Source organism: Bos indicus x Bos taurus, chromosome 10 (genome assembly GCF_003369695.1).
Source record: "Bos indicus x Bos taurus breed Angus x Brahman F1 hybrid chromosome 10, Bos_hybrid_MaternalHap_v2.0, whole genome shotgun sequence".
NCBI lineage: Eukaryota > Metazoa > Chordata > Mammalia > Artiodactyla > Bovidae > Bos > Bos indicus x Bos taurus.
This window is the reverse complement of record NC_040085.1, coordinates 5,309,873-5,323,344: the sequence shown is the minus strand read 5'-3', so window position 1 is coordinate 5,323,344 and position 13,472 is coordinate 5,309,873. Positions and strand designations below refer to the sequence as shown.

At 33.2% G+C, this 13,472-nt stretch overlaps 1 protein-coding gene across 1 annotated transcript in view; it reads left to right on the top strand.

Annotated features, from left to right (window-relative positions):
• Positions 1-13,472, top strand: part of GPR137C (G protein-coupled receptor 137C) — a 62,808-nt gene that overhangs the window by 35,980 nt on the left and 13,356 nt on the right. The window contains exons 2-3 of the mRNA XM_027552973.1: positions 46-89; positions 1,618-1,846. Coding sequence (XP_027408774.1) covers positions 46-89; positions 1,618-1,846 — 273 coding nt within the window. The remainder of the gene's footprint in view (positions 1-45; positions 90-1,617; positions 1,847-13,472) is intronic.

Genomic DNA, 13,472 nt, shown 5'->3' with positions numbered 1-13,472 from the left:
TATTACACATGTTTTCAAAACCTTTTTTCTATACTCTCTTTATAGGTTATATGTAAAGTCAGATGTGCAACTGAACTTGACAAACACAAGTAAGTTTCATGAATAGCATATGTAAATTTTGTTTACAGTATACTTCTCAAGGTAGAAGGCTTGGTAGTTGAAGGCTTTAGCAGTTTTGTAGAAGATCATGCATTTAGATTAGTTCACAGAAAGTGAACTGAGTAATCTGGCCTTCCCCCCTCAGCAGTATTGCTGCAGCATACCTGTTTTGGTGCTCTGCCACTGTCCCACTTCAGATGTCAAATGTAGTTTCATAGGGTCCACAAATTCTCAAGATCAACTATACTCTCATAATCAGATTATGCTGTTTGGAGTGAGAATGTATAGTGTCATTCCATGAAATATTTAATGTTTCTGTTCTGATTCACCTCAAAAATGAGATTGCTAAACTGGGGAGTCAGGAGCCTTGGGTTTCAGACCAGTTCTTCTATAAACTTGCCAGCAGTGCTCCTCGTCTAACCTCTTGATGCTTTTTTTCTTAAACCACTATAATTCCCTGGATGTATGGATAATTTCAAGGTTCATTTTAGGTTTCAAGCTATATAATTATTATTTTTATTATTTAACCTGAGAGAATATTAAGATCTAAACTTCTCAAACTAGAATCCTTGTATTTTGCATGTATACTTAATAAAGATTGATTGTTACAGATTACACATTGCCTTCCATTTTCCTTGTGTAAATTACTTACAAAGGCAAACAATGTTTTATGATTCCCACTAGTAAAAGTAATCCAAAGTAGAGGCTACTAGAATGGCAAATAAATTTCTTGATCGTGTAATTTGGAGTATAAATGTATTTGAATTGAGTTACTTTCGTATAGATAGCTATTCCAGCTACTTGATACAGAGAGCCACACCTTACCTGAAGAGTTTTTATGAAGTGGTCTAATTTTTCTTAAGGGGAAGTAGTTTAGCATTCTACTTTGGGAGTAGTTCTGTATGCATAATAAATATGCCACTTTAGAAGAAGATGAGATATTGATGGGTATATGAAACTCTACATATATTGTCCCTATGTTCCTCTTTAGTCTTGTTTGAAATAAATGTTTGCTATAATCAGATGTTCATAAAGGGGAGAATTGTTTAAAACACATTTCCCTTACCTTCTAAAGTTAATATTAGTGATCAATTTAAATTTATATATGGTATATTAATTTTCCAAGCAAATTTTAGAAGCCTGCTAATTCTTAGAATGGAAAGGTCAATGAAAATATGCTCAGCAGTTACAAAATGAAAAATTCAGGATTACTTTAATTAGTTAAGATAATCCTATATTACTCTTCCTGATAGAGGCAACTGAATTCAAGTCCACATGAGATTATTTTTAAACTCATGGTTTAAAATCTGATGCCATTTTTAAATGGCTTAGTTACTAATATCATAATTTCAAAAATATCCTAAGTAACTCTGTGTAATTATTAAATTTGTATTTAATGAAATTATAAACAGTTTAAACTGAAGGAATTATTGTACTTAAAGTAACACACTAATTCAGTATTAAATTTAGCTTCTCATTAGTTTTATAAAAATCTAATAAATTCATTTTTTCTTTCAGAATTCTGTTGCATTTGGGCTTTATATTGGCAAGCCTTCTTTTTTTAGTGGTGAACTTGACTTGCGCGATGTTAGTCCATGGAGATGTCCCAGAAAATCAGTTGAAATGGACTGTGTTTGTTCGAGCATTAATTAATGATAGCCTGTTTATTCTTTGTGCCATCTCTTTAGTTAGTTACATATGCAAAATTACAAAAATGTCATCAGCAAATGTCTACCTCGAATCAAAGGTAAGTGTGTTTTTTAAATTTATACTTGACAAATCCTCATCATTAAATTTATACTTGACAAATTTATACTTCAAATCCTCATCTTATGAACCATATTTTAATGGAAATTTTATATTTCTTTAAAAAGCATTCTGAATGTCAGGTACATTTCTGAACATGAAAGAATGGTCACAAGAAATTAAAAAGTATTCAAAAATTGGTGCTCACTAAACCATGGTTTTTTTAAACAAAGACACTTATCTTGAACATATTGTATTTTCTATGATATATCCTCTGCATTGGAGGCTATAATTAAACTACATAAGCCAGAATGTATACAAATGTATCACAAATAGTCTGATATTCAACTAACTAAGTTGCCATACTAACAACTTAGGTTTCATCAGTAAGGGTGGCAGTATTGCCATTTAACAGATTTACCACTTTATGTCTATATATATTTGGGTTAGCAATGTCAAGATGTCATACTGGTATAGTGTTGTTTATTTGTATAAAGTTTTAGAAAATGTTACTTCACTGCATAATATGAAGTCCCTATGGTATTTGAAACAGCTAGTCATGTAACTGAATTTATAAATGCCTTGCTTCTCCCTTTCCGGATACTTTTGGGTCAGGAAACAAAAGCCAATGTTAACCTGTTAACAGAGAACCATGAATGTTTCTGCTGTTGCTGATTGACAGTATGGATGAGTGATGAATCGGTATCACAGTGTATATGTGGCATTGGGTGTGGGGTATATGTGTATGGATATTGGGGTGGGGGGTTATATGTACATAGGAGGTTGCTTTAATTTGGCATCATTGCCTATTCACTGACAATAAGCAAGATAGTTTCTTAAACAGTTCTCTGAAATATTTTTTAGACTTCTGTATTATTATTACCCTTAATATAATCCTACTAAAGCATGAAAATCAACTTGTCCCTTAAGTTTAGGTGAAGATTTTAATTTTATTTTTTAAACTTATATCAATAGAAATATAAATATAGAAACAAAAATAGAAATAGAGGAGAGAAAGAGAGAGAGAGAGACATAGACTTACTTTCAAATCCATTAATCTTGCCTGGAAATTTTTTAATTCAACTTCTAACAGTTTACTTCCTAAAAGTCAAATATTTTAGTTAATTCTGGCTTCCATATAAGTGTTAAGAAGAATACAACCACCGTTGTTGTGGTGCATAATCTTTTGATGTAGCAACAGCATCTTTTCATAGTGTGACAACATCAGGATAAATTCCTTACCTCTTTGGTCTAGTGATAAAACATAAATAAATGAGGCTGAATTTGAAGGCTTGTTTTCTGAATACTTAGAAACTTTTTAAGTTTGGTTTTGCTCACTGTGATATACAGAATTCTCTGGATGTAGTTAAGTTACCAATGTGAGGAGGGAAGTTAATCTGATAATTCCTCCAGAATTAAATACCTTCCCATCACTATCATATGAAAGATATTCACTTAAATTTAAAAGTGCATGTATTCAGAATTCTCTCGGAACACTACAGAGAAACATGTTCAAATACATACCTATAAAGGTAAATATAATATGAGATAGTAAATTATTTGTATTATACTGTTCTGTAGTTCTTGGTTTTCCTAATTAGGTTTATTCAAATAGTACATCATCTTGCTTTCACATTTTCTTTGTAAAATCTCTAGACTCATTTTTGTTTTTTGACTTCTATAACAATATATAGTAATGGCCATTTCTTTTATTCAATTAGCAAATGTTTGTTGAGCATCTGTCTCCTCCACTTTCAAACTGACCTTGTTTCTTGTTATCCCTAAGAGAGTTTCCTTAAAGTTCAGACTTTGGTCTTCTGTTTTTCTCTTTATTCTGCCTTCCTTCTTCTACATAATCAGGACAATGAGATCCTCCATGATTTATCTCAGTCTTACCAACCTTATTTCTAAGTAGTACAGGTATGCTTCTCTGTCTCTATATCCTTAGGCTGTTTCATCTTCCCCAAAATGTCTTTCCACTCCCAGTGCTTTATTCCGTGGTTTGTCCTTATCTTACCCAACTTTAAGGCATAACTTTAATGTTTCTCCTTTTTATGACCTTAATTTTGTCCCTTCTTCTTCATCTCCAAAATAAAATTTAGAAATAATTTTCTGTTTGAATTCTCTTAATTTTATTCTTTTAGCTACTAGATCAGTGCTGTGACTTGGTTCTTTTTCAAAGTAGCAACTCTGACTTGCTTTTTAAATATTCATTATTATGATTTTGAATAGTTAATTTCTTCTCTTTCAGTTTCTGATTTTCTTACATATGTAAGGTTGTTACTTTGTTCCATATCTATGTTCTTATACAGATACTTAATTTATTATTTTAAATTAAACTAATAAAGGCATTTAGAGCAATGTGTTTTCTCAAGTACTGCCTTGGCAACTTTCCATAATATCATTACTGTATATTATAGCAACATCCTTTGGATTTCAGCCATGTCTTAAATACTACATATTTACACATTGGTGTGAATTAGATATTATCTCTACACATAGATAGATACTATTCTACTTTCACTTTGGTGAAAAGTCTAATATTCAGATATATGTTCTCTTTGGGCCCCCTAACTTCCACAGAAGTTATCAGTTTTACCCTCTGCATGATTGTCCATACATATGACTCTGGCCTCCTGAACAATGTAGAATTTCTGTACTCCAGGTTCTTGTTGGAGAAAATATTAGTTTTTAAACTCAAAAGCTTAATTGCCAGAAACATTACCTGAAGGATATACAATCTATCCATAATCCCATCTATTCCATATATATCCTCTGCTCAATCCAGTTCATTATAGAGTTGTATTCTGAGACTGCATTATACCCTGGATAGAATTGTCTTTCCTGACATATACTGGCACATCATGCTTTGGTCTATGTCAGGAAATGTGTAAGAAATTTCTTGTGAGAAACGTTTGTCTTAAAGTCTTATCGTATTATGTTGTTGTTCCCTAGAAAAGATCTTTTTCTCCAGTTGAGTACCAAGAAAAATATTAAAGTTCTTTTCCCTGGCTACTGTGTTGTGCAGCGGCAAATCTGTGGCTCATCTTTATATCAATCACAGGTGATCTTATGATACCCAGGTTTGTTCCAGGTCTACCTCTCATTTCATTTCACATTCTTACCCCATCCCTACATCTTACCCCATCCTTTTTCATATATATTGATTTTTTAATTAATTTGAAATGACCTTAGTGAGAGACAGTGTATCATAGTGATTAAGAGCTAAAAAAAAAAAAACAAAACCAAACCCTGGGATCAGAGAGATAAGGATATAAATAGATCCTATCTCTCTTGTTCATTGGTTGTATGACCAATTGAGCAATTGGACAAGTAATGAAACTGTGCAGATTGTTCAGATTGGGATTTGAACCCATGGTCTTGATATCACACACCTGGTCTCAGCCCTTAATGAAACTCAGATTCTTGATGTTTCACTGAAGAAAGAATTCAGTGAGAGACAAAGTGATAGGTAAGAAGTGGATTTATTTAGAGAGAAACACATCTACAGATGGAGTGTGGGCCATCTCAGAAGGCAAGAGGCCCTGAAATACGGGGTGGTTAGTTTTTATGTATTGGGTAATTTCATAGGCTAATGAGTGGAAGGATTATTCCAAATATTTTGAGGCAGGGACAGAGATTTCCAGGAATTGGACTATTGTCAACCTTTTGGTTTTGACAGTCCAGCTTGAAATTGTCATGGCACTGGTGGGTGTGTCACTTAGCTTTTGCTAATGTGTTATGATGGGCATATAACGAGGTCCACTGGAAGTCAGATCTTCTGCCACATTGGACCTAGTTGGTTCTAACTAGTTTTTGTCATGTCCTATGACTATATCATTCTTTTAAAAGTTGTTCCTTGCCACCTTCCCTCCTGTTTCAGTAACAGCATCTCTAATGGTCACTCTCCTGGTCTGTAAAATGAAAATAATGATAATGTTGATCTCATAGGTTGTTTGAGGATAAGAGTAGTACCTACCTTATAATGTTGTTATAAAAATTAAATTAAAATGCATATAAAGTGTTTAGTATAATTCCTAGCACTTAGGACGGCCTTATAAATGTTAGCTATTATGATCCTAATGTATACAAAAGAATGGTAATGTAGCTTTAAAAAGTTCTTGAATACCCAAAATTGTTGGCAAAATGTGTCTGGAGACAGATCCTCTATATATCAAATTCTCCAAAGGAACAGTGAAAAAGATAAGAATTACTGGAGAATAGGATTTCTCTTTTAAATAGTTTAATTTTGACTCTTTATATTCCATTCTGCACAGATTTTGTAAGGGTTGAAGTCTCCGACATTTCATATAATAATTGAGTCATTTTTCTTAGAAATTTTTGGAACATGTATTGTTGAAAGTATATAATGACCTTTTTTATTTGTTTTTTAATTTTTTTCTTAATATTATTTTTAAACTTTTTGTATATTGCTAACATTTCAACTGTGTCTCATTAACTTTAGATAAAATGTTTCTTTTTTACAAACTCTTTATAGGGTAAACAAATATATTATATTTATTAATATGATCATTTGTCAGTATTAGTCCTTTTCTCCAATTAAGTTTTTTTTTTTCGTTTTCTTTCTTTTTTTTTTTAATTTTATTTTATTTATTTTTTTTTTCTTTTTTTTTTTTTCTTCCAATTTTATTTTATTTTTAAACTTTACATGATTGTATTAGTTTTGCCAAATATCAAAATGAATCCGCCACAGGTATACATGTGTTCCCCATCCTGAACCCTCCTCCCTCCTCCCTCCCCATACCATCCCTCTGGGTCGTCCCAGTGCACTAGCCCCAAGCAATTAAGTTTTTTAAACTGCTCTTTGCTTTGCCTTTCTTTGTTTGTTTTCTGTGGTATATTTGAATTTATTTACTTTTATTCAGAATTATAATATAACTTTTAACATTAAAATACATACAATAAAATTATTTTTATTCTAATATTAATTTCCATTTTAGGAAAAATAAGCATATTTATAAGAATATAGGAGACATGTTATTTTTAATGGATAAAATAGTGGCACAAAAAAGGTTTCAAATTAGTTAATTTAATTTGAGTGGTCTTTCATGCAGATAACCCCAACTTGCCATTATAGGAGCCAAAATAATGGCAAGTTGGGATTATCTGTATGAAAGGCCACTCAAAGTTAGGGTGGGTACAGAAGTTGAGCTTTTAGCCTTACATCTCTGATTAAGGACATGTACAATTTTATATCTGGATAAGAGTGTAAAACAAATCATTGTCTGACTCAAGGTTAGTTTGTCTCCCTGCCTAGTTAGCTGTTTGCAAATAATGCATTTTCTGTCTGTCTTTCCTGAATGTCTAACAGTTTTAATTACTATGCAAACCTTTCTGACCCATGTTCTCTTAACTCTTGATCCATATTAATTACTATATTGGGATGGAAGGCATCATCAGCATCTTGCAGAGACACAGTAACTTTCAACTAAACTATATTTTTGACCATTCATGGAGACCAGCTGATCCTATAAGACTAAAGAAGTAGTTTATGATTACTTGCTGCTGCTAAGTCGCTTCAGTCGTGTCCGACTCTGTGCAACCCCATAGACGGCAGCCCACCAGGCTCCCCTGTCCCTGGGATTCTCCAGGCAAGAACACTGGAGTGGGTTGCTATTTCCTTCTCCAATGCATGAAAGAGAAAAGTGAAAGTGAAGTCTCTCAGTCATGTCTGACTCTTAGCAACCCCATGGACTGCAGCCTACCAGGCTCCTCCATCCATGGATTTTCCAGACAAGAGTACTGGAGTGGGGTGCCATTGCTTTCTCCGAAGTAATAGGCTAAAATACCATTAATGTCTGTCATCCACCACCCTGAAATATGACTTTGCCAGAATTTGTTGAGGATGATGGTTAAAAAAAACCCAAAAAACCAGAGCCTGCATCATCCTCTATAATAGATATGATTGCTACCTTCCCAGTATTCTGATTTCTCTCTTGAGTCATTGGAATTTTTTTCATTCATTTTAAGCTGTGGTGCTTCTTTAATTTACTGCCTTCATTATTCCAGTTCTTATACTGCAAGTCTTATTTCCTATTCTGTTGCTGAACCAATCTACCACACACTTGTCCCTTTTGAAAAATCCCTGCTTACAACACTGGGTTTATATCTGTTATCTCTTCCTAAGCTCAAGTACCTTTCCTTTATACTTCTAAATTCTTCTACTAGACCAGCCAGCATTTTCAGAATTTTAAAATTTTTCCATGGACATAAAGTTCATCAACTTAAAGCCATCTTATCTGTAACAGTATAGTCATTAAAGCCAGAGATCTAATTTCACTATGTCTTAGCACCATGAAACTATTTTTAAAACTGTTTAGGCCTTATAATTATCAAAATACATTTTAAATTTACTAATTGAGATTACTTTGTTTTCTTATTTTTGATGCTTAGTTTGGCATTCTAATTTCAAAATGGAAATAGCATTTGTGAGATGGATTCAGAAACATGTGCAGGGTTCTACTTCTGCTATTGGCCAAGTAGCTTCTATTGGACTCAACCTTCTGCAGAAAGCAAAGATAAATCCTGGAAAAAATATAAAAAGCACTGACAACACTGGAGAGCAGCCTCTTAGAAGAAGGAACTGACGCTGCGTGAGTTTCTTGTTTTTTACAGCTTCTAGCCCGAGGAAAAGTCCCGTCCATGGGGCAGCCAAAACTTCAAGAGAAACCTGCTGTTTTACTTGCTTGAAGAATCACAGGGCAAAATTCAAGAAACTATTCCAAATGAAAAGTCAGTGGAAAATCTCAGGAAGAAGACAGCCAAGTAGAGGAAGGTCCAAATTCTGATTTAAACTCTGCCAAATTTTTATCTGATACCTGAACTAGACGTGTTCAGGATATACTCTAAGCAGCAGCACAGTGAAGGTTAAAGAAATTGAACTGAGAGTTCAGCTGCTATTCATACATGAGAGACAGTTTGAGATTTGAGTCTAGCCAGCTTAATCATTTGCTAAAAATAAAAAAATTTTAAGGGAAAAGAAAAAAAATCAATATATTTTAGAAAACTATAACAGCATCCAAACTCTAAAACATGGCACTCACAATGTCCAGAACAGAATCCAAGGTCACTAGGTATATGAAGAAACAGGAAAACTATAACTCATACTCAAGAGCAGAAAGAAAAACTCAAAAAGCAATCATTGGTGGCAGTCCCAGATGTTGACCCAGATGTTGAATTTATTAATGATTTATAATATGCTCAAGGATGTGAAGTAAATATACATTAATACTTGAATGAATGAATAAATAAGAACTCTTAAGAGAAATAGAAACTATTTTTTAAAACTATCAGAAAATTTAGAATTTAAAAATACAGTATTTAAAATTAAATAGTCACTACTTGGGCTTAGCAGCAGATTGGAGATGAAAGAAGAGTCAGTGAACTTAAATCAATCAGAAATTATCCAATTTGAAGACCAGAGTATGCTGGGGGACAGGGAGGGGAGATGACAATGAAATGAACAGAGTCTCAGGGTCAGATTATGTAGAATTGGAATTCCCAAAGGAAAAGAGGAAGAAAATGAAATTGGGAAAAAAAACGTGTGAAGACGTATGACCTAAATTTTCCAGTTTTGATGACAGACATATATTTGCAATTTCGTGAACCTCAGCAATCCCAATCAGGATAACTAGAAAGAAAATCTCACCTAGGTTCATTGTAGTCAAGGTGCTTAAAGTGAGAGTGAAAGTGTTATTTGCTCAGTCATGTCCAACTCTTTGTGACCCTTTGGATGTAGCCTGCCAGGATCCTCTGTCCATGGGATTTCCCGGGCAAGAATACTGGAGTGGGTTACCATTTCCTCCTCCAGGGAATCTTCCTGACCCAGGAATCGAACCCACGTCTCCTGTGTCTCCTACATTGCAGGCGAATTCTTTACCCACTGAGCCATCAGGGAAGCTCTGAAGTGCTTAAAACCTAAAAAAAAAAATTTTGCAAATAGAGAAGAATGACACATACATAAGGGAACATTGATTCAAAGGATCAATCACTTCTCATCAGATGTAATAGAGCCTGAAGACATGGAAACAATATCTTTGAAATGCTAAAAGAAAAATATTGTCAATTCTAAAATCTATATCATGCAAAAATATTCTTTAAGAATCATGAAGAAGTAAAAACATCTTCAGATAAAAGAAAAAGAAAACAAAGAAGATTCACTACCAACAGACCTACACTATAAGAAATGCTAAGAAAATTTTACAGACTGAAGAAGAATAAAATTGGCTTGAATTTTAGCCCTTCAGGAAGGAATGAAGAACACAAGAAATAAAAAATATGTGGGTAAATATAATTTCTTAATTTCTTTAAAATAAATATGACTGTGCAAAGCAAAATTGATAATGTGAGGCTTAGGTGTGTAGATATAATACATAATTCTCAGTATAGTATATAGAACAATTACAGCACTGTAGCATAAAGGATAGGGCCTATATTGTTGCAGTTCTTATATTTTACACCAGGTGGTATAATATTAACAATTATTTGGACTATGAAAAGTTAAGGATATATTTTATAATCCCTAGAGCAGTGATTCTCAAACGTTTTGGTATTGAGATCCCATTACAATACTAAGAATTACTGAGGACCCCAAAGAGATTTTGTTTATATAACTTATATATACCTATATATACATTTTAGAAAAAATGATAAATTAAAAATATTCATTCATTAAAATATCAATAACAAATCTATTCTATGTTAACATGAATAAAATGTTTTTATGCTAAATAATTATATTTTCCAAAACAAAAGTAAATTAGTGAAAAGATTGACATTGTTATACATTTTGCAAATCTCTTTAATGTCTGACTTAATAGAAGACATCTGGATTTTCATGTCTGCTTCTGCATTCAATCTGTTGTGATATGTTGTTTAGGTTGAAGTATATGAAGAAAATCCATCCTCACACATATATGTAGTTGGAAAATGGAGGAGAATTTAAATAGCCTTTTCAGATAATTGTGGATATTCTTCTTTAATACTACACCAAAACTCTGAAGTGGAGGTTTCTTAAAGGTTAGTTGCCATATAGAATCTAAAGCCATATTAGTGAACTTTCTGTACTCTCCATTGGTCTGTCTTACACTTTGAATGAGTTATAACATCATGCATTGATCATAGGAAAAGTGGTCACAGATCTTCAAAATGTTGATACATTTCATTAGACAATATCCAGAATCACTTTTGTTAATACCACCACCAACCTCATCAAAGAAAGTATTTAAGTTTGGGAAACTGCCAGTCTTACAGTGGATACAGGTACTTACAGGTTTTCAAAAATTCTAATTTTCACTTGAAAGTTCATATTTCATCATTGGCAATAAATATTATTAGATGTTTTCTTTGACATGACAGGCTCATTTCATTTATTTTTGCAAAAAGAAGTATGCTTATTAACCAAGTCTGAATGATAGCTTGATAGTCATAGCTGTCTGTCAAGTAGAAAATGGGATTTCATGAAAAAAGTGGCTCACAAATTCAGCTCACAGGTCAAACCACCACCACATAAGTGCTTCTCCTCAAGACATCTACTGTGCTTCAGTATACAGAAGAATTACTTCAGTGCATATCTTATCTAATCACACAGAATAGTAAATAGATAGGTACTGGGGGGTCAATACTTAATAAATATTTTCACTGTTTCATCAGGGATATTCTTAAATGAACTTTCTTTTTTAACTGGGAGTACATAGTAGTAAAGAACACAATACTGTTTGGTACCACTGCATTGCTTTGTGCTACAGCCCACAGTTTTACCCTCGACTGTTTCTGTACCATTAGTGAGATTATCAGCGCAATTGGCCCAGGATAAATGGTCAGAAGAATTTTCAACACTTTGAATATTTCAGTAGTACTTCTCAGGCATTCCAGAAGAGTATCTTCTTGTATGATTAGTTGGTGCTGACACCAGATGAATACAAACAAAATTAGTCCTGCTCTATCAGATTTATTTATTTTTAAGGCAAAAATAGTAACACATCTATTGATAAGACATTAAATCACTATGTTTTTAGTTAAATCTTTGAATCAGTGAATTTCTATCTTGGAAAATGGTAATGCATGTTTCATCCAGGAGGCATTCAGCAATGTTAACTTTTCAAGGCTTTACTAGTCTCTCAGCTATTGTGATTGGTTTGCCACCCAATGCAGTATAACAACTTCGCCTATAAAATGCCTGAATGGTTTCTTAATTTCTAGTTTGGAAAGTTATAAAAACAATTTGTGGAATTTAAATGCTCACCACACCTGCATTTACAATTACAGTTGTTTTGCTTTAATCTCTGAATGATTGATCTCAAAATGATGCTGCAGCTTAACTTGGACAAAATGTTCTATCGCAAAAGACAATAAGGTAAATTATTAACACTTATAAAACTTATTGAAAGGTAGTTTTCATTGCATTTCATTTGATAAAACAGGAAATCAGTTTCACCTAGTTACTTTATATAGATTTCTTTCTTCACTGAGTCAGAGAATTCTAACACTTTCAACTTTCTCAGTATCTTAGAAGTAAACAGAGAAGCTGTGTGTAGAGAAAAATATTTGTTATTCTAATGAATATACATAACATAAAATTTACCATTTTAACCATTTTTAAATGTACAGTTCACGGACATAAAGTACATTTACATTGTTGTGTAACCATCACCACTGTCCATCTCCAGATCATCTTCATCATCCCATACTGAAACTTTGTACCAATAAAAAGATAAGTCCCCATTCCTAAGCCAATAATCCATTTTTTAAAATTTTATTTTATTTTTAAACTTTACAATATTGTATTAGTTTTGCCAAACATCAAAATGAATCCGCCACAGGTATACCCGTGCTCCCCATCCTGAACCCTCCTCCCTCCTCCCTCCCCATACCATCCCTCTGGGTCGTCCCAGTGCACCAGCCCCAAGCATCCAGTATCGTGCATCGAACCAGGACTGGCAACTCATTTCATACATGATATTATACATGTTTCAATGCCATTCTCCCAAATCTCCCCACCCTCTCCCTCTCCCACAGAGTCCAAAAGACTGATCTATACATCAGTGTCTCTTTTGCTGTCTCGTACACAGGGTTATTGTTACCATCTTTCTAAATTCCATATATATGTGTTAGTATACTGTATTGGTGTTTTTCTTTCTGGCTTACTTCACTCTGTATAATAGGTTCCAGTTTCATCCACCTCATTAGAACTGATTCAAATGTATTCTTTTTAATGGCTGAGTAATACTCCATTGTGTATATGTACCACAGCTTTCTTATCCATTCATCTGCTGATGGGCATCTAGGTTGCTTCCATGTCCTGGCTATTATAAACAGTGCTGCGATGAACATTGGGGTACACATGTCTCTTGAATAATCCATTTTTAAATATGAAAAGAATTATAATTTTTCATTTTAGAGTAAAATGTGATTAATTTCTAAAATGAGTTTAATGTTAAATTTAATATTTTAAGTTTTTATTTAAATGCTTAAATATTATGAAACAAACATATTAATTGTACCTATTCTTGTTGTGCTGCCATGTAGATACAAGGAAAAATTTAGGATTTCATTTTTTTTTCTTTTGGCTATACGCTGTGGCTTGCTGGATCTTAGTTCCCCTACCT